General features: G+C 47.5%; 1 protein-coding gene across 2 annotated transcripts in view; it reads right to left on the reverse strand.

Moving 5' to 3' along the window:
- The window catches only part of PLEK2 (pleckstrin 2), a 22,884-nt gene continuing 2,725 nt past the window's right edge, over positions 3–20,161 (reverse strand). Inside the window, exons 2-9 of one of the 2 annotated variants that reach the window (XM_001928435.4) lie at positions 12,856–13,020; positions 8,060–8,241; positions 5,978–6,069; positions 5,520–5,707; positions 5,181–5,282; positions 2,434–2,517; positions 1,313–1,391; positions 3–545 (exon numbers count right to left, since the gene is read on the reverse strand). In XM_001928435.4, the coding sequence (XP_001928470.1) occupies positions 418–545; positions 1,313–1,391; positions 2,434–2,517; positions 5,181–5,282; positions 5,520–5,707; positions 5,978–6,069; positions 8,060–8,241; positions 12,856–13,020 (1,020 nt within the window). In that variant the 3' untranslated portion in view covers positions 3–417. The remainder of the gene's footprint in view (positions 546–1,312; positions 1,392–2,433; positions 2,518–5,180; positions 5,283–5,519; positions 5,708–5,977; positions 6,070–8,059; positions 8,242–12,855; positions 13,021–20,161) is intronic. The other variant, XM_021099391.1, reaches the window with a different exon arrangement.

Raw genomic sequence — 20,161 nt, forward strand, 5'->3', positions numbered from 1 at the left:
TAGCCAGGAACAAATGTCAAATTTTTATTATTTCCAAAGGAGTTAGGAGTTGCTGACAGCATTTCAGAGAGTGCCACTATGAGACGATAGTGTTTTATTTAGTTTTACAACATGGCCAGTTAGTGTAACAAAGGGATCTGACTTTGGTGCCCAAGGAATGGCTGGTTGTGATGATGGGCAAAAGTCAAAATGTGGATGCCTAATGACTATTCCAGCATTTCCATGTTAATGTGAGAGTGGGGAAGGAAATAAATAGCACCACTGCTGACTGTAATCTGAGGAACTTCACCAAGCTCACTCCAAAACAGTACAAAATATAAAAGTTAAAAGTCTCAACACACCCCCATTTTCCAGGAAATCCTGTCTGTGTCATCCGGTAGGAGGGAGGAATCCTGGTGCTACACCCTTAAGATCTTGTCACGTTAGCTGTTTGATAGCTTCGATCCACTCTGAACGCTCAGCCTTGCTGCTGGCCTGGATATAATAGTGTGTGTCATCCTTAGTAATCACTTTGAAGAGATTTCCCTGGACATTCCCTTTAACCCCTAGGCAGAGAAGGGGAAAAAAAAAAAAAAAAAAGTAAATATCCAAGTCTGCTTTCAGCTGAAAGTCAACTGAGACATAGACAAAAGCAAATATGATGAAGTATTTAAGTACAAATGTACATGGTGAGGCAGTCCCCCCAGATGCATGCTTTCCTGTTTTCCTCCCATTCATCCCCTCTCCCCAATCTGTGCCTCAAGGCCTGCCAGTGCTATGTCTAGACATTTTTGGAAGCCTACTTGGCCTGCCCCTATGCTAACCACAGAGCTATAATCTCATTCACAACATAGTATCCAGTACGTTTATGATAAAAGCAGGGACAGATGTGGGATTCGACTTTAAGTTGTTTAACTTCCCTGAACTTCAATCTCCACATCTAGAAAATGAGAATAATACTATCTTCCTACCTTAGCTGTCTACTGTGAAATTAGACAAGATATTGAATATTATGATAATAGATATTAAAGTGTGTTATCAATCTGTAAGTGCTATTGTAAGCTATTGCTCTTAGGTAGAAGCTTTTAGGCCATAAGCACAGAAAAGGATGGGAAAGAAGGGTTATTTAGTTGCGTTGTTAAAACACTAAGCACACCCCCACTTGCCCTTTCTCTGATTCTGAAATTGGCTTCAAAACTCACATCATTTCCCTGTCTCACTGAGAAAGCCCTACTTAGTCCCCACAGCTCAGTCCTTGATCAGCAGAGTGCTATCCAGAGCACCGGAGCGACGTCCCTGAGAGCTTCAGGCCGGGGCCAAAGTTGCACCTTACCAGTGGGAACGCCGTTATCCTCCAGCGCAGACACGAGTGAACCACGGAGAGAAAACCCACCCACAGGCCGGTTCTCTTCCTGCAGAAGAAAGGAGACCTGATTAAAAAGAAGAGTTACACTCGCATCTGTAATTGTTCTCAGGCCCACAAAAGATGTCTGTGAGAATCATCGGTAACAGGGGCCTCCTCCAAGCTCCTTCTGTTCTCAGCTTGGTGGCGAGGGGGTCCTGATTGAAGCTCAGGAAAGGAGAAGCGCCCACTCTTCATTATTTTGAACATCAAATGAAAATCACACATCTACCAAGACAAGGCTGAAAAGGCTGACTCAAAGGCCATTTTTCTTTTCTTTTGATTGGAACTAGATCAACTTGGCATGCAGTAACATTTATCATCAAAACCAGCAATTCTTGGATCCATTCATAGAAAAAGAAAAGACGATTTCATAAATTTTGGCTGAAATAATTGGTACAAGAAAGGTTCTAAACATTGGTGGGGACAAGAGGTTGAGGGGGCAGAATTCATGGCCTCTTTGGGTTGAAATAAAACGAGGCTGGAGGAGTTCCTGTAGTGGCTCAGTGGTTAACGAACCCGACTAGCATCCATGAGGATGCAGGTTCAATCCCTGACCTCGCTCAGTGGGTCAAGGATCCGGCGTTGCCCTGAGCTGTGGTGTAAGTCGTAGACACGACTCCAATCCCACCTTGCCATAGCTGTGGTGTAGGCTGGCAGCTACAGCTCTGATTGGACCCCTAGCCTGGGAACCTCCATATACCGCAGGTGTGGCCCTAAAAAGACAAAAAAAAAAAAAAAAAAAAAAAAAAAAAATGAGGCTGGAAAGCAGGAGTCTATCAGCCCACCTCACCTTCCCTAAGCACACAGCCAGATTTGGAGAAACTGAAAGATGCTTTTCCTCTCAAAACAATGAAGATCCACTGAGCAGGCAATGATGTGATGAAAGAAAGGAGTGATCAGAATGTTAGGAGTAGTTTGCACTGTGGAAGGAAAGGTCCAGTGGCAGGTGTTACGGTAGGGACGCTGACAGGAAGGTGGAATTGGAGCCAGCTGCTTGCTCTGCTCAGGAGCAGCACAGAACTGGAACCGAGTGACCCCGCGGCACTCACTTTGGAAGGGTCGTAGTAATGCAGGAAAGCCGGGTCCTTCCTCAGAACGAAGCGCCGCACCTTCCAGTTTTTCCTCTTGTGCCCCTGAGGCAAAGAAAAGGGTGCAAGGCTGATTGGTGACAGCTCTGTCACTGTTTCCCACTTCCATGCCTCTAATGCCAAACCTCCAAGCCGGCCTGCTCCAATGGAATAACCTTCTCAGAAGAGTCTGCTGGAGATCCAGAGACTATAGTGACACATCAGGGTCCGCCCTGCTCAGTGACACGTGAGCAACAACACTGTCACCTTTCGTCGAGTTACATAGCCAAAGGGAGGCAGCGCTGAAGGAAAGGGGGAGCACTGCCTGGACACCACTCAGGGTACATACAGGACAGAGAGATCACGGGTGTCAACTGGACTGAGAGCTCACAGGCAAACTTGAACCCAAGGGCACCAACCTTGTGCCAACTCACTACAAAAACAAACTGACAGCTGCAGGTATGTACATGCACACATGTACAGTAGAGACCACTGTAACACCCTGCATTAGAAAAAGAGTACGGGAGTTCCCGTCGTGGCGCAGTGGTTAACGAATCCGACTAGGAACCATGAGGTTCCGGGTTCGATCCCTGCCCTTGCTCAGTGGGTTAACGATCTGGTGTTGCCGTGAGCTGTGGTGTAGGTTGCAGACGCGGCTCGGATCCTGTGTTGCTGTGGCTCTGGCGTAGGCTGGAGGTTACAGCTCTGATTCGACCCCTAGCCTGGGAACCTCCATATGCCACGGGAGCGGCCCTAGATGGCAAAAAGAAAAAAAAAAAAAAAAAAAAAGAGTACAACTAAAAACAAGTTTACGGTTACTAAAGGGGAAGAGGAGCGGGGGAGGCATAATTAGGAGTTTGGAATAAGCAGATACAAACTATTAAATATAAAATAAACAACAGGAGTTCCTGTTGTGACTCAGTGGTTAACGAATCTGACTAGGAACCATGAGGTTGTGGGTTCAACCCCTGGCCTCGATCAGTGGGTTAAGGATCCAGCGTTGCTGTGAGCTGTGGTGTAGGTTACAGACACAGCTCGGATCCTGCATTGCTGTGGCTCTGGTGTAGGCTGGCAGCCACAGCTCCGATTCAACCCCTAGCCTGGGAATCTCCATATGCTGCGGGTGTGGCCCTAGAAAAGACCAAAAATAAATAAATAAATAAATAAATAAAGTCCTACAGTATAGCACAGGGAACTATATTCAATATCCTATAATAAACCATCATGAAAAAAAATATACACACACACATATATATGTATAACCGAATCACTTTGCTGTACACCTGAAACTAACACGGCGTTGTAACTCAATTATACTTCAAAAAAAGAAAAAAAGATGGCGTCCTCATCATGGCTCGGTGGAAGTGAATCTGACTAGCATCCATGAGGATGTAGGTTCAATCCCTGGCCTCGCTCAGTGGGTTAAGGGTTGTGGCTTAGTGGTTAACGAATCCGACTAGGACCCATAGGTTGTGGGTTCGATCCCTGGCCTCACTCAGTGGGTTAAGGATCCAGTGTTGCCATGAGCTGTGGTGTAGGTTGAAGATGCAGCTCAGATCCCGTGTTGCTGTGGCTCTGGGGTAGGCGAGCGGCTACAGCTCTGATTAGACCCCTAGCCTGGGAACCTCCATGTGCTGCAGGTGTGGCCCTAAAAAAACAAAAAACAAACAAAAAGGGTAAGAAATGATCAATTATATGTTAAAATCGAACTGTGTGTGATTCTGTGGCTTAACCCCTAGGTCACTAGACCCCTTGTGGTCTAGTCTGGGGCACCTGAGGCCCTCTTACATCCTCCTCCCCTCCCAGGACCTCACTACCTCCCTTCAGGCCCAGCAGAAGCAGAGCCCTCGGAATAAACAGACAGCTGCGTGGATGGTAAAACAATCTGAGCAAGATGGGAATGGCGCTGAGCAGCGTTCTCATTCACTGCGCAGACACACACGTTTACTTGATGCGTAAGTGCACAAACACGACGGGTGTGCAGGAGAGGAGGTCGGCTTACACCTCACCTGCCGGGACCCAGAGGCTGGACTCACAGGCATGGGGGGACATGCCGATAACGAGACTGTGACCTGGTGGCCTCCTGCTTAATGTGGCTGCTCTTCCAACAGGGTAGGAACAGTGGCCACAGTTGGTTTTTATTTTTATTTATTTATTTACTTGCCACATCTGCAGCATGAGGAAATTCCTGGGTCAGGGATCGAACCTGAGCCACAGCAGCGACAGTGCCGGATCCTTAACCTGCTGAGCCACCAAGAAACTCCAACAATCAGTTTTTAAACAATGAGATTTTCCGCTTCAACCTACTGAACTAGGTGCAGAAAATACTTAGCAAGGGGTTGTGCAGAGTCTCACCAAGTCAGGGAGAGACCTCCGGGAAGCCTCAGAGAGCAGAAGCTCCATAAATGCAAAATACCAACCAGTAGAGAATTCCCTTCCAGACAAAGATGGGAACTGGGCAATGATGCAGGCATTGTTTTCTATTGTGATAGCTACACTTGTGCACCTTTTCCCTGAACACCCCCGTCTGGGAATTGAGTACGTGTGCATGTGGCGGGGTGGGGGAGGGGAGGCACACCCACATCCCCCTTGATTTGCTCCCTGCGGCTGCTGCTGGGCCCTGGCTTTAGCAGATTCTGCTGATAACCAGTGCCCTCTGGCAGTCTCAGCCTCCCCAGAGTGAGAACTGAGCAACCCCCCCACCCCACCCCACCCCAAGGCAGCCATACCTGTTTGGCCAGATAGCCTTGTTTCACCACTGTTCCACTTAACTCCACAGTGCTGAGACTTATTTCTTCCTTGGGGCTTATCTTTTTCTTGCAGCTCTCAGCCTGGTGGGATGGAAAGAGCAAGGACGGTTAGCAAAAAGTCCCAGATCCAGGCGATGGGGGTTCCCACAGGGGAAAGGAAATCCTCCATACTGAGACTTCACCCCAGCTAAGGGGTGAAGCTGTCCCCCAAAACCCTAGGTAGGCCTCTCATCCATGTCTGTGGATCTCTGACCCCCACTGTGTTGCCTCTGCTTCCTGTCTGCCCCCAGGGCAAGAGGAATCCACTCTCAAACTTACAAAAGTGTACAGGGCCGTGGAGTCATCCAGAAACTGCTCAACCAGATCCCCAGAGCGAATGGCTCCTGTGCTTCGGGCGCCCACCGGCCTAAGGAAATTCTCCTCCATGAGCATGGAGGCCAAGGTCACTGCCTCCAGACGGCTGGCTGCGAAGCTGTTGGAGATGAGCCAGTCCACGAGGGAGGAGCCTGCATCAGGGCAGGGGAGTACCAGTCAGATGACAGAGGCTCCAGATCAGCCTGCTGGGGGGAGGGGGGGGGTGCCTGGCTATGACCTCATTGATCCTGACTCCTTGGGCAGCCCTGAACAGCCGCGGGGCTCTGCCCAAGAGAGAACCAAAGGCCACATCGCAGGCCAGCCCACTCCTGGCCTCAACACAAGCCTGTCAATTTACCAAGTCCTGGATCACCAAGCCCCAGGTTTCTAGCGCCTGATCCCCTGCGGGGGGTGGTGCTCACCTATGAAGGTCTTTTTGTAGGTGCTTCCCTGCTCCATGTTGGGGCTTGGCCGGATTCCACTGCTGCTGTCATGCATCTTGTCTATGATGCGACTACAAGGAGGGAAGGCAAAGGAGAAGGGACCCTCATCACACTGGACAGGTATGAGGGAGGGTCCAAGAGCCACTGCGAGGGGTATGAAGCAAGTGGCAATTGGTGTGATACACATCTCCAGGAAAGAGGGGTATTCTGTTACGTGTCAGAATTTGAGAGGTAGGACTTGGGGACGTTTCTTTTTCTTTTCTCTCATCTAAATGTTCTAATATTTCTGTACTAGACAGATATTACGTTTGTAATAGTACTAAAGAGCCGCAGCTTTAATTTAGAAACAAAAGAATGGACAGTAATGATTCTCTATGATCTACTACATAAGGTCCAAATTCCTCCAGCTCCTTCTCAAAGTCATCCATCACCTGAACCCACTCTCATCTGCTGCCGGTCCTCCCTGCACTCACTATGGCTTAGCAGCACCCTAGATGCACAATCAAGATTCCAGGGCCTGGCACAGAGGTTTTTTTGAGTTCAGGAATGGACTCACATCACACCTCTGACGGGCATGAAGTTCTGCTGCCTGGAAAGTTAGGGGTATTTTCTGCAGATGGGCTGATGTAACCATTTCCATGATGCGAATGCCTTTCATCCATCCCCACTTTATAGTATCGCCTCCACCACTGACCTGCTTTCCTCTGTTCTGTGGGACAATTCCTGCCACTGATGGAAGATCTTTTTTCTTTCTTTGGTCTTTTTTTTTTTTTTTCTTTTTAGGGCCGAACCCTTGGCATATGGAGGTCCCCAGGCTAGGGGTCTAATTGGAGCTGCAGCTGCCCACCTACACCACAGCCACAGCAACACCAGATCTGAGCCATGTGTGCGACCTACATCACAGCTCACGGCAACACCAGATCCTTAACCCACTGAGCAGGGCCAGGGATCGCACCTACAACCTCGTGGTTTCCTAGTTGGATTCGTTTCTGCTGCACCACAATGGGAACTCCTGGAAGGTCTGTTTTCATTCTCTAGTCATGTACTTGGGGTGGAAAGCCCCGGAGATGAGAAACTGTTTATTCCTATTTGCATCTCCTAAGCACCTAGAGCCATGTGTGGCATGCAGGAGGCACTCAATAATTTTTCTTTCTTTTTTTCTTTCTTTTTTTTTTTTTTTTTTTTTTTTTTCCCTTTTAGGGCCCCACCTGCAGCATATGGAATTTCCCAGGCTAGGGGTCGAATTGGAGCTACAGTTGCCGTCCTATACCACAGCTCACAGCAACACCTGTGAGCAGGCCAGGAATTGAACCCACATCCTCATGGATACTAGTCAGGTTCATTACCCACTAGGCCACAACTGGAACTCCAATATTTGTTTCTTTTTTCTTTTCTTTTTCTTTTTTTTTTTTTTTTTTTTTTTTGACTTTTTAGGGCCACAGGAGCGGCATATGGAAGTTCCCAGGTTAGGGGTCCAACTGGAGCTACAGCTGCTGGCCTACACCACAGCCACAATACCACCAGTTCCAAGCTGCATCTGCGACCACACCTTAACCCACTGACAGAGGCCAGGGATCAAACCTGTGTCCTCCTGGATGCTGGTCAGATTCGTTTCCATGGCACGGCAATGGGAACTCCCAATAATTGTTTTTTAAATGACTGAATAAATGAATGACTAGGTGAATGGATAAAGAATCCCAAGAGCAAGATTACAACTACTACCAGAATACATCATTCTTGCCACCAGGCTGCAAACAAGACCAAAGACTTGGTGAGTGAAGACTCCTGGAGAGTTGTTACACAGCCCTGAATACGGGGCTGAAACTGGGGGAGGGTGTCAAGACGCCAAGGAGGGGACAGAAGCAACAGAGGCCCCAAGAGGTGAGCAGGGCAGGTGGGAGGAGCTGGTCCCAGGCAGAGGAAGCGAGGTAAACGGGACAGTGACAGTGAAAGGCCCCGAAGCACAGCGGTGGTACCAGTCAGGGCCCCCCTTCCCCACTGAGCACAGACAGAAGAGGCTGCAGCAAAGCCAGGCGGGGGAGGCAGGGGGCTGGCACTCACTGCAGGCTGATGTGAGGGGGCAGCTTGAAGGAGTTTTTCAATATGTGGAGTTGCTGGACCTTCCCGGGCTGCCCAGCGTGAATAGCTCCTGTTATCTCAAAGGCCCAGGCATCCCTCTCCTCTCGAGAACAGGCCTCCAGGAAGTACTCCGTAGATGTCTGCGTTTTCAGCTTAATGAGCAGCTGTGGGAAGAGACAGCCCGTCAGACCAGCACTCAGAGGCCGAGCAGGCAAGAGAATGCCGGCTGGGCAGCAAAAATGACAGAACCGAAGTGAATCTGAGAGCCCAGATGGTCCAGCGACTGCTGAATGCCCGACCCCTAGACCACACCCCAGCAGCTGGTCTTTAAAGACTTGCTTGTAGAGCTCCCACTGTGGCGAAATGGGATCAGTGGTGTCTTGGGAACGCTGGGATGTAGGTTCGATCCCCAGCCCAGCAGAGTGGGCAGCTGTAGATGCAACTCTGGCTCAGATCTAATATCCCTGGCCTGGGAACTCCATATGCTGTGGGGCAGCCAAAAAAAAAAAACCTTGCTTGTAGGCCTCGGTGACAAGGAGGGAGCTCACAGCCTTTCCCTTTTGCACAGTCTAATTAGCATAGGGTCTACTTCCTGGGCACTCGGTCTCTCTGCTCCTGATTCTGTCTTCTAGAACTGCATAGATTAAGCTTACATCCTATGACAGCCCCTGTGCTGAAGTGGGAAATGCACAGGCTTTCAGGTCAGACTGATCTGGAGACGCAGCTATGGACATCTGGGCACAGTAAGGGACAGATGGAGGCTTATTTTCTTCATCTGAGGATAGTAATGCCTACCTGAAGGAACTGTTGGTATTTCCCCTTTTGATTCTTTTTTTTTTTTTCCTTTGGCTTTTGAGGGCCACACCCACGACTTATGGAGGCTTCTAGGCTAGGGGTCTAATCGGAGCTATAGCTGCTGGCCTACGCAACACAGGATCTGAGCCACATCTTCGACCTACATCATAGCTCATGGCGATGCCAGATCCGTGACCCACTGAATGAGGCCAGGGATCGAACCTGCAACTTCATGGTTCCCAGTTAGACTCATCTCCGCTGAACCATAATGGGAACTCCTGATTCTCTTTATCTGATGATCCCAAGTCTTTCACACATTCCTCACATGATACGGTTTCAACTTTCTCAACCAGTTCACACCCTGCTTAATGATCTGCATTTGGTCAAGAGGCTCATAAAATAGGCCCCTTGGAATGGAACAAACTGCTCCGGGGACAGTCTGCTGCAGGGTGCAGGGTGGCATGGGCTGACAGGCTGAAGTTGCATTAAGGGTGGCAGCTACAGGGCCCTGTGGACTCCTACTCCGTGCAGTCAGCCAGTCTTCTTCTTCAGGTGGGTCACATCTCCTCCATCCTTTAAATGTGCATTTAGGACTTTTTCCAAACATTATGGGATTTGGCATGCTAACCCTACTAAATATCATCTGAGTAGACTGGGCCTACCACTTCTGCTGGAAAACAGAAGCATCCTGTCTCATCCTGACTCTGTTTTCCAATGTATTAGCTCCCACCTTGCTTCACTTGCAAACTTAATCAAGTCCCTCAACTAAACAGCAACAATGGTAGATAAGATAAAGTTGATTCATGGGCCTGAAGAATCAGATGAAGCTGTTCCTCCAAGTTAACAGTGAGAGTCAATATCGTGAGGGGATGGATTCAGCCATCTCCTTGGACTGGCACTGTCAGTCCGCAGTTCACCATTTTTTTTTTTTTTTTTTTTTTTTTTTTCTTTTTAGGGCCACACTGTGGCATATGGAAGTTTTCAGGCTAGGGCTCGAATCAGAGCTACAGCTGCCAGCCTACGCCAGAGCCACAGTCACACCAGATCCGAGCGAGTTTGAAAGCTACACAACAGCTTGCAGCTGGATCCTTTAACCCAGGGTTGCTACTAGTCAGGTTCTTAACCTGCTGAGCTACAATGGGACTCTGCAGTTCACCATTTTAATGAAAGATCTCAGGAGAGACCATAAAGTTCCACCTGAAATCCAGACACACTCGTTTGCAGCTTCCCTAATTAAAAATAAATCTCAGAGTTCCCATCGGGGCTCAGTGGTTAACAAATCTGACTAGGAACCATGAGGTTGCGGGTTCATCCCTGGCCTTGTTCAGTGGGTTATGGATCCAGCATTGCCGTGAGCTGTGGTGTAGGTTGCAGACGCGGCTCGGATCCCAAGTTGCTGCGGCTCTGGCACAGGCCGGCGGCTACAGCTCCGATTAGACCCCTAGCCTGAGAACTTCCATATGCTGCAGGTGCGGCCCTAGAAAATACAAAAAGACAACCAATCATCAATCACACTCCCCCACACACACGATATACTTTATAACTTGTTTGTGGTGAATCTACTGGCTCTCTTGACTTCTCCCAGCTCCAAGGCCTCAAGAACCAGGCAGATGAGAATTTTACATAGAATTAAGATGAAACTTCCAACTCCAGCTAGCAGCTTGTTTCCTTTTCTGAAACTTGGAACAAAGTTTTCCTATAACCAGGGTACTCTACCAGCACTTCTGCCTTCCACTCTTCCTTAAAGCCTATGAAGCGGTATCAGGACAGCAAGTTAACCCAGAGGTTCTGCGGCTTCATTTACTGAGATTTAGAGTCTTAAATGCCTTGGAAAACTCAGTTTTCCTCCTGAAATTGTCTCACTTATCTGTAAATTTTTTTTTTTTTTTTTAATATATTCAACAGGAGTTCCCTTCTCAGCTCAGCGGTTAACGAACCCGACTAGTATCCATGAGGATGCAGGTGCCATCCCTGGCCTCACTCAGTGGGTTAAGGATCCGTTGCTGTGAGTTGTGGCGTAGGTTGGCAGCTGTAGCTCCAATTCGATCCCTAGCCTGGGAACTTCCATATGCCACAAGTGTGGCCCTAAAAAAAAAAAAAAAAAAAAATCCAAAAAACAAAAAATAAAAAACATGTATTCAACAAACATTGACTAATAAGCATCTGATTGTGAGCGGAGGTTGTGTCTGATCTGAGCAGGCTATAAGGAAGAAGCAGACCCCAGTCTTATACCAGGCTCAGCCTTCCCCAGCAGTCCCACCCCATCCCAACAGAGAGCTACCCTGTCTCTCTCCCCGCCTCCACCTTTTTCAGCCGCACATGGCATATGGTAATTCCCTGGCCAGGGACTGAATCCACACCACAGCTGCAGCAACACTGGATCCTTAACCCACAGGGATTGAACAGGAAATGACACAGAAACAAGCGGATCATTAATCCACTGTGCCACGGCGGGAACTCCTACCTGTCTCTTTTAATCAGTGTCATTTCCAGGTAGGAAATTATAGAATGACATTTCACTTTTGCAGCCTTTGAGGCTGGAATGACATTCGATGTCTCTCTCTCCCTTGCCTTCAACATCCAGTCAGGTGCATCCTGTCAATGTTCCCTTCACAATATTTTCTCATATTCATCCCTTCTTTTCACCTCATTTCATGGCTGGTTATTATTATCTTTTTAGGGCCACGCCCGTGGCATATGGATGTTCCCAGGCTAGGGGTTTAATTGGAGCTGTAGCTGCTAGCTTACACCACAGCCACAGCAATGCTGGATCCTTAACCCACTGAGCGAGGCCAGGGATCGAACCCGCAACCTCATGGTTCCTAGTTGGATTTGTTTCCACTGAGCCATGATGGGAACGCCATGCCTGGTTATTTTAGTAGCTATTTGAGAAACATTTAGAAGTGCAGAAGAGTACAAAACAAACACCAGTAAACCCACCACCCAGAATTGACCATCATATCTTTGTATTTAGAGGATTCATCCACTGGTCTCAGAGTCAAAGAAGAAAACCATGATAAGAAAGAAGAAAACGGTAAGCTTCTTCTTTATGGATCTAGTAATCCAATTAGGAACTGAGCTTAGGCCCTCATTTTTGTCTTCCCAAGAGAGCAGTCACCATTCTCTTTTCTCATCCAAGACCTCGAATGGCTCCCTACTACCTCCGCCCGCCCCAGCCCATCTCCCACTGCCCCTCCAAGGAACATTTCCTTTGGCCACACTGGCAGCCCTCCCTGTTCCTTCACTTTTACCCAAGACCTTCCTTCCACCTGCCCCAAACCTCTGCCTCTTTCCTCTTTCAGATCTTTGCCCAAATCTCTGTTCCTCTCAAAAGGGTTCCTGACCAGACAGCCTATAATGACTTCTTCAGCAATACAGTGTTCTCTGTGGCTCGTGATGTTTGTACCAACATTTGAAACTTGGAATGTTTTTCAACTAACCACTCGCTTTCACGATAATAGTAACTGAAAGAAGTAACCTTACCATTTTCTTCCTTGACTCCTCCAAGCCTAGCAAATTTCTTGGCATATGATGGGTCCTCTAAATGATGGATTCAGATCCTTTTTTGATGGTAGGGTGGCAGCTGCCCCTGACTTTTAGAACACGTCCCCTTTGGGGGCATGAACGGTCTCCTGCTGAACCCCACAACAGTAACTCCCTCACATCTGTGTCGTGCCTCCCAGCCTCCAAAGTGTCTTGACGGATCATTACCTTCACAAGCTCATCACAGCCGGGAGGGACAGTCAGGGTTATTAAGTTATCCTGTTTTCTAGATGAGGAACTAAGGCTCAGAGAGGTTCCACTACTTGCCCAAAGTCCCATGCCTGTAAGTGGTGCAGCCAGGATTTGAGCCTAGGTTTTTCAGTAACTCGGCCCTTCCCATGACCCCCACTATCTCCACCAAAGAGGCCAGAGGTGGTGGGGGGGCGGTGGGGGGAAGCTGGGGAGCAGGAGGGAGGAGCTGGGAAGCAGCCTTCACGTACCGGTCGGTTTTCGTACTCCAGGCAGGGGCAGGTGATGGTGCAGCCATCCAGAAGGATCCGGCCCTTGGGAGGGTTCACTTTCCGACCCGCCTCGAGCTTATAGTACAGCAGCGTGTTCTGCCGAAGGATGAACCAACGCACCTTCCAGTTGTGGACAATGTGACCCTGAGGACAAACAGGAGAGCCCTGGGGTGAGGTGGCCTAGGGGATGACGTCATGTCCAGGGGGAGGTGTCCCGTCGAAAAGGAGGCCAGATGGTGCCATGGATCCGACTCTCAGGGAAGGAGACAGCATTATCTCTTTTTTGAAGCTTAAATTTATTTTTTTATTTTAAAATAATTTCAACTGAGAGAAAAGTTTAAGAATTGTATGAAGAACTTTTTTACAGAACCGTTTAAGAGCTTTTTGGGTTTGGTTGCTTTTAGGGCCACACCTGTGGCATATGGAAGCTCACAGCAACACCGGATCCTTGACCCACTGAGTGAGGCCAGGGATCAAATCCTCGTCCTCATGGGTATTAGTCAGGTTCATTACTGTTGAGCTGCAATGGGAACTCCCCAATAATTCATTTTTAACGTGATGTTCCAATTACTACTCCTGATGTTGTCTCTCATTAAAAAAGGATATTCCCAACATAACCACAATACAACCATCAACATTAGAAAGTTTACATTACTATATTATTTCCATCTGTTCTGCAAACTCCATTCAAGTGTCACCACTTGCCCCCACAATGTCCTTAATAGCTGAAGGCTCCAGTTCAGAATCCTATGTTTTATTTTCATTTTCAGGGAGAAAGTACGAGCTTTGGATTTCTTTGTCATCTCTTTTGGGTATGTAACAAAGACTTTGGCATTGACTTTCTAGTTCCCATTTGGTCTTTTTTTTTTTTTTTTTTTCCTGTTTATAAGTTTTTTTTTTTTTGGTTTTTTTTTTTTTTTTTTTTTTTTTGGTCTTTTTAGGGCAGCAACCCACAGCATATGGAAGTTCCCAGGCTAGGGGTCGAATTGGAGCTATAGCTGCTTGCCTATGCTACAGCCATAGCAATGTCAGATCTGAGCTACATCTGCAACCTACACCACAGCTCATGGCAATGCCGGATCCTTAACCCATTGAGTGAGGCCAGGGATGAACCCATGTCCTCATGGATACTAGTCAGGATTGTTACCACTGAGCCACCATGGGAACGTCTCTGTTTATAAGCTTGAAAGAAACTGCAAAGTAAACAGAAGAGAAAATCCTACTACTAGGAGATAGCCATTGTTAACATGCTGTATTTCCTTCCAGGCTTTTTCCCTTTTAGTTTTTACTTCTAGGTTTTTTTTTTTTTTTTTTTTTAATCAGGACCATGTTACATCTACGAGTTTTACTTTCTAGTTTTTGTTTTGTTGACTTTGCCAAGCATCTTCTAATACCATTAAATTCCTTTAAAACATGCCTTTTAATGACCACTAGGTGGATGCATCATTTACCTTTCCACCTCCCACTGTTGGTAACCAAGGTTGTTTCCTTTTTTCACGAGTACGAACAATCTGCAATGAATATCCTTGCACATAAATTTTCATCTGCATCTCTAATTTTTTTTATTTGGGATCTATCCCCCAAAAGAATTTTATTAGTGAAGGATACAGGCAATTTGTAAACCTGAAGCCACAAATCGTTAAGGACCCTAACAATCTTACCAGTCTCAGGTGAGAGCCTAAAAGGCAGGGGAGTTTGGGGGCAGGCACTCTCAGGTGGGTCATGGAGCCAATGATATATAGTCAGGTCAGTCAAAGTCTGTTTCTAGAACAGACCAGCGGATGGGGGGATGTCTGCTGAGGAATCAGAAAGGAATGGCTGGAGTTCCTGTTGTGGCTCAGAGGAATGAACCTGACTAGAATCCATGAGGACACAGGTTCAATCCCTGGCCTTGCTCAGTGGGTTAAGGAGCCGATGCTGCTGTGTGCTGTGGTGTAGGTCAAAGACGCAGCTCGGATCTGGCTTGGCTTTGGCTGCGGCATAGGCTGGTGGCTATACCTCCAATTTGAACCCTAGCCTGGGAATCTCCATATGCTGTGGGTGCAGCCCTAAAAAGAAAAAAAAAAAAAAAAGAATGGTTTTTGTACACACTCATGAAAGCGACTTTCTTGGCACATTTCCCAGAGCAAAGCCCAATTAGAGCTGGATCCTAATCAAGAGAAAAGCACTTCCCCGATTCCCTGTTTCCTGACCTGGCATTTATGGTTTTCTAAGGCCCCTTCAGTTCTCACGTCAGTGGTGTTGTAACTGTCCCAAGCTCAACGTGTACTGTGTGTGTACTGAGTGTGCCAGGGAACCAAAAACTGTAGAAGGAGTGACTGTGTGAGCAGTGGTGACAGACTTTCCTGTGGCAACTGAATGCCACTTTTAACAAAGTTAATCTGACAAGAGTTTATTAATAATAACTAAATGTTATGTTACAGGGTGTGCCAGCTGTGCCCATGAGAGGGCTTATGCAGTCAAGTTGAATCTTACAGTTTTGCTCTCATCACTCTATCCTGTGCCAAGAAGCCACATGTAATAGGAAGGCCGACAGCTGTCCCTGACCCAGGCAGACACACTTAAAGAGATGAAAAAGATTTGGCTCTGACTCCTCAGCAATGAAGGTCCTGTCCTGTCCTCCACGTGGCCCAGACTCAGGTCTCCTCACCTGACAGCCCCCTGCTAGGGGCTCCTGGCGCAGCATCAGCAGTAAAGTCGGTAAATTGCTGGCACACAGGTGTGGCTGGCACAGAGCGAAGAGACGGCGGCCTAAGCTGATGGTATGGGGGCCGGTGAGAGATGGAGAAGGGGAGGGGGCAAAATAATCTTCAACCTTAAAACACAGGTTTCTAAGCTGAGTTATGACCCTCAAATTAATTAATTAATTATTTTGCTTTTTAGGGCTGCACCTAAAGAAGGTTCCCAGGCTAAGGGTCAAATCGGAGCTACAGTCGCTGTCCTACACCACAGCTCACAGTAACATGAGATCTGAGCCGCATCTGCAACCTACACCACAGCTCACGGCAACACCGGATCCTTAACCCACTGAGCAAGGCCAGGGATCGAACCCACAACCTCATGGTCACTCGTCGGATTCCTGTCTGCCGCACCACAAGGGGAACTCCCAAATTCATACACTGAAGCCCTAGCTCCCTGTTACCTAGAATGTGACTATATTTGGAGACAGGGCGTTTAAAGATGTGATTAGGTTAAATGAGGCCATTAGTTGGGCCCTAATCTCTCTGACCGGGGTCCTCATAAGAAGAGGAAATCTGGACACGCAGACGTCAGGGAGGCCTGTGCACAGAGCAAAGCCCGGGTGAGCGCCCAGCAGAAGGTGCCCTCTGCAAGCTGAAGAGAGAGGCCTCGGAAGAAACCAACCTGCCCACACCTTCATCCTAGACTCCAGCCTCCAGAACTGTGCGAAAATAAACCTCTGTTGCTCAGGCAGTCCTGTCTGGGGTATTTTGTTACAGCCACCCTTATAAACTAAAACAACAGAGAAAGATGTTATGGAGAGAAGTGTAACCAGCAGATACAGAGCAAACCAGTACAGAGATAAGGCCACATTTCCTGGACAAAATGCTACATTTCCTAGAATCCCTGGTACAAAGGGACAGGGAGGTGACCAAGTTGCTGCCAGTCCCATGCATGGGGCATTAATGAGTGTTTGGGAACCACCAAAGTGGCAGGATAGTGGTGGAAGAACGAGTTCTTCTGACACCCAGTCCCAGTTACCAGGGACAGGTGGCAAATGGTGTCAGCAGTGATGTTTCCAGGAGAAATGCCTGGTGGTGCTGTTGAGTATTTTCGCCTGGCTGCATTGCCCCTGGCTGTATAGCCAGGATCTCTGGCCCTCCCAAATATTCCTGAGTTACTTAATAGTTATGATTCTCCATAAAATCCCTTCTGTTCAAACTCACTGGACTGGTCTGTGTTATGAGTAACTAGAATCCTGACAGCAAAGGAGAGGGCCCAAGAAAAATTGAGACAGGACCTCTATGTAGATAGAAAACTTGAAGCAGCTGGTGACCTCATAAAAATATTCAAATTCTTTGACTCAGGAATTCCACTTCTGGGGATCTGTGCTCAGTAAATAATCTAAAATATGTGAAAGGTTTTCTGTATTGAGACACTTAGAAGAGGGCCATTGCTCATAACAGGAAAAAAAAAAAAGCAAAATATTCTGTGTAACAATATATACACAATTCTAACTTTGTAATGATACCCAGTGTGGCTGCATTAGAGAGATTCCAGCCCTAACAGATGGTAGGAAAGGCCACTGGTAGACCTTTCTATCCACAAGGTCAGACCTCCAGTCTGAGCCACCAAAAGTCACACAGCATCAGTGGTCTTACATTACTTCATACAATAACCTAAAATAACCCTGGTAATTATTTTAGAAAATTTCTAGGATACCCCAGAAAGGATGTCATCAGCTCTAGGGACTAAGACTAGACACAGGGTGATAAGAAGGGAAACATTTCATTTTACTCCCTTGAGTACTTTTCTGGTTTTTTTTTTTTAATAACATGCATACATTATTTTTATAATGGAAAATAAGTTAAATTCAAATAAACAAAAATCCTGATGAGATGATTAGGTAAGTCATTCATTCGTTTGTCTATTCATTCAATAGTCAAGGACTAAATACTACTTCACCAAGCACCGTACCAGCAGAAAAGAGACAAAGATGAATAGAATTCTGACCCAAAACAGTGGGGGAGACAGACAACAACCCTGCCCAGTGTGATAAGTTCCAGGAAGATGACTGGTGGGGCCTCAGGACCCCCACCCTCTGATATGCACACCCTTGAGTAGTCTCTTCCCAGGCAGGACAAGAGTTGGTCTGTGTGGCCAAGAGAATATGGAAGCGTGATGGCATGTCCATTCTGATATTAGTTATAAAAGACTCTACAGCTTCAGTCTTGGGGGCTCTCTCTTCCTGATCCTGTGCTTTGAGAAAAGCTGGCTGCCCCATCATGAGCACCCCCTACAGAGAGGCCCAGCCACCAGCCATGTGTGTGAACTTGGAAGGAGATCTTCCAGCCCGTCAAGACGTGGGGCGGCTGTCACAATGGGCAGCATTTTGGCAGCAACTTCACGAGCGCCTTTGAGCCAGAATCTTGCAGCGAAGCTGTTCCTGGATACCTGACCCTCAGAAACTGTATGAGATAATTAATGACTTGTTTTAAGATGTTAAGCTCTGAGGTAACTGTCACACAACAACAGATAACTAACAGAGGCCAGGATGCAAGCCCCAAGGAGCAGCTCAGACAGAGGAGGGAGTTGAGAAAGGGTGGAGCCGGGCAGGTAGGTACCCTGAGGGGTTGATACTGGGGATGAGTCTGGAAGGCAGGGAAGGGGGGACCCATTTGGGGAAACTCCAAATAGTGGGTGGATTGGGCTCAGAGGCCTGTGGGGAAAGGACGAGGGTCCAGCTGACTTGAGGTTCTATGTTGAAGCATTTGATCTTTATACTGTGGCCAGAGGGGAGTCCCTGAAGACTTTTAAGCAGAAGGATGACAGGCTGAGGTTCTCATGTTAAAAACACCATCCTCACCACACTGTGGCAGAGCTGCTGAACAAGGTTGCCAGACTGGAGTGGGCAGCTCAATTGGAAGTTGCTATAAAAATCCCCAAAATGAGAAGGGGATTTATTCCGGCTCTATGGATAAGCCACGCCATACTCAGAGGCATAAGAGACTTATCCAAAGTCAGCAGGCCAAGGGTGTCAGAGGTCAAAAACACAGAGGGATAAGCTGCAAAAGAACCCAGGCCTTCATCCACCAGGCATTTTCCTCCCTCTCCAGCCTCCTTGTCTGTAGGTGGCTGGGACCAGAGACCAGTTGGACAAAGAGTGGCTTAGAGCCTCTTTCGGGGGAAGGAGAGTCCCTAAGAAACTGGATGTAACCCTAGGGCTGGGCTTAAGAAGCACAGAATGAGAGTTCCCCTGTGGTCCAGTGGGTTAAGGATCTGGCATTCTCACTACAGCAGCTCAGGTCACTGCTGTGGCATAGGTTCAATCCCTGGCCCAGGAACTTCCACATGCTGCAGGTGTGGGGAAAAAAAAAAAAAAACAACCCCAAAAACCCCAGCAGAAAATGGGAAAACTGGAGGACTCTTTGAAAAAGCCTATTATCACTCCCTAACTTTAATGAGGAGGAAACTGAGGCCCAGAAAGTTCCTGCCCAAGACCCTACAACCCAAAGCAGCACTTATATGGGTTGAATTATGTGCCCACAAAAGATATGTTAAAATTTTAACCCGGGGGCCCTATGAACCTGAGCTTCTTTGGAACTAGAGTCTTTGCAGATGCAATCAGGTTAAGATGAAGCCATAATGGATTAGGGTATAGTAGGCTAATAACACAAATATACGAAGAGGAATATTTGGACACTGAAAGACACAGGGAGAAGACGGTCATGTGACGATGGAGGCAGAGATCAGAGTGGTGCATCTACAAGCCAAAGAACACCGGGGCCTGCCTGAGTGAGATAACACAAAGTACACATATTGGTCTCTGCCCCCGCTTCTTGGTACAGAGCTCCTGAACCGCTTGTAACTTCCTGGGTGATTGAGGCGTCCTTTGTGCTAATGAGGCAACTCTGGGTGGGCTCCTGGGTGAGGGCTAAACCAAGCCACGATTACAAGTTAAGAATTTTCAGCACCGCTCCCCCCAACCTACATTCTCTTGAGAAAGGAGAAGGGCTGAAAATGGAGTTAACAATCAGGCTTACATGATGAAGCCTCCATAAAAATCCCAGAAGTATGAGAGTTGGAGCGTTTCTGGGTTGGGGGACACAGATTGGTGCTGGGGGAGTGGGGTGCCTGGAGAGGCACCAAAGTTTGCCCTACACGTTTCTTCCACCTAGATGCTCATCTCCTTCCTTTTGCATATCCTTGAAGAAACTGGTAAACATCAGATGAGAACTGCAAGGTGTGGGGAAAAACCTCCCCACATTTGGTGACCACAAGTGTCAGAAGTGAAGTGTTCTGTGTAAAAGTAAAGGAGACTCACAGGACAAAGGAACACACGGTAGGCACGAACTAGGTATTTCCCTAGACAGGAAAGAAAAATCTGGGGTTTTCCTCTACAGCCTGAAAATCCCAGAACAAAAGGGGCAAGGAAGGAGTCTCCCCTGCAGGTTTCAGAGGGAGCATGGCCTTGCCCACGCCCTGATCTCAGACCTCTAACCTCCAGAACTCCTTCTAGACTGGTTTTCTTCCAAGCATATATTTCCCTTAGACCACTTCTATGTTTACTCTTTGGATTATAACATTAGAAACATTTTTAACATCT

This window comes from Sus scrofa, chromosome 7 (assembly GCF_000003025.6).
Source record: "Sus scrofa isolate TJ Tabasco breed Duroc chromosome 7, Sscrofa11.1, whole genome shotgun sequence".
Taxonomy (NCBI): domain Eukaryota; kingdom Metazoa; phylum Chordata; class Mammalia; order Artiodactyla; family Suidae; genus Sus; species Sus scrofa.